The sequence below is a fragment of the Nannospalax galili genome, unplaced genomic scaffold (genome assembly GCF_000622305.1).
Source record: "Nannospalax galili isolate Female #2095 unplaced genomic scaffold, S.galili_v1.0 scaffold140, whole genome shotgun sequence".
NCBI classification, from domain to species: domain Eukaryota; kingdom Metazoa; phylum Chordata; class Mammalia; order Rodentia; family Spalacidae; genus Nannospalax; species Nannospalax galili.
In genome coordinates this window covers 12,415,654-12,416,095 of record NW_008352267.1, presented here as the reverse complement: position 1 = coordinate 12,416,095, position 442 = coordinate 12,415,654, and the positions used below count along the sequence as shown (strand labels likewise).

The 442-nt window shown below is 28.7% G+C and overlaps 1 protein-coding gene across 1 annotated transcript in view; it reads right to left on the bottom strand.

The window, feature by feature from the left end:
• Positions 1-331: 331 nt before the first annotated feature.
• The window catches only part of LOC103746858 (nuclear receptor-interacting protein 1-like), a 6,453-nt gene continuing 6,342 nt past the window's right edge, over positions 332-442 (bottom strand). Inside the window, 1 exon segment of the mRNA XM_008849142.3 lies at positions 332-350. Coding sequence (XP_008847364.1) covers positions 332-350 — 19 coding nt within the window.

Below are 442 nucleotides of genomic sequence, written 5' to 3'. Positions count from 1 at the left end.
GGTTAATTGGAAATTCTTGCTAAGAATTAGGAGCTGTGAAGTGTAGAAATAGAAAAAACTCAGTTTTGACCATTCTTTTTATTTGAAATGAATCACTCATCAAATTTATCCAAATTATATATTTTATTAAATTGGTGAGCTGCTAACATTTATTGAATCATATCCTCACCACCATGAGAAGGATGTTACATGCATGTTCTGAAAAGAGTGAAGAGTTAGTTCTACAGTCTTCCCTGAACTTCTAAAGGAAGCAGCAAAGAAATTTCATTTTACAATTGAGGAAGAAAAAACTCTGACTTTTTTTTTTCATTTTTTCTTCATTTTTTCAAATTCACTGCAGGAAGTAAACACTAAAAGATTAAAAAACAAAACAAAAAATTCACACTGCAGTATGTACAATTCATGACATCACATGAAGAAATTAAATTTCTAATAAAAATAG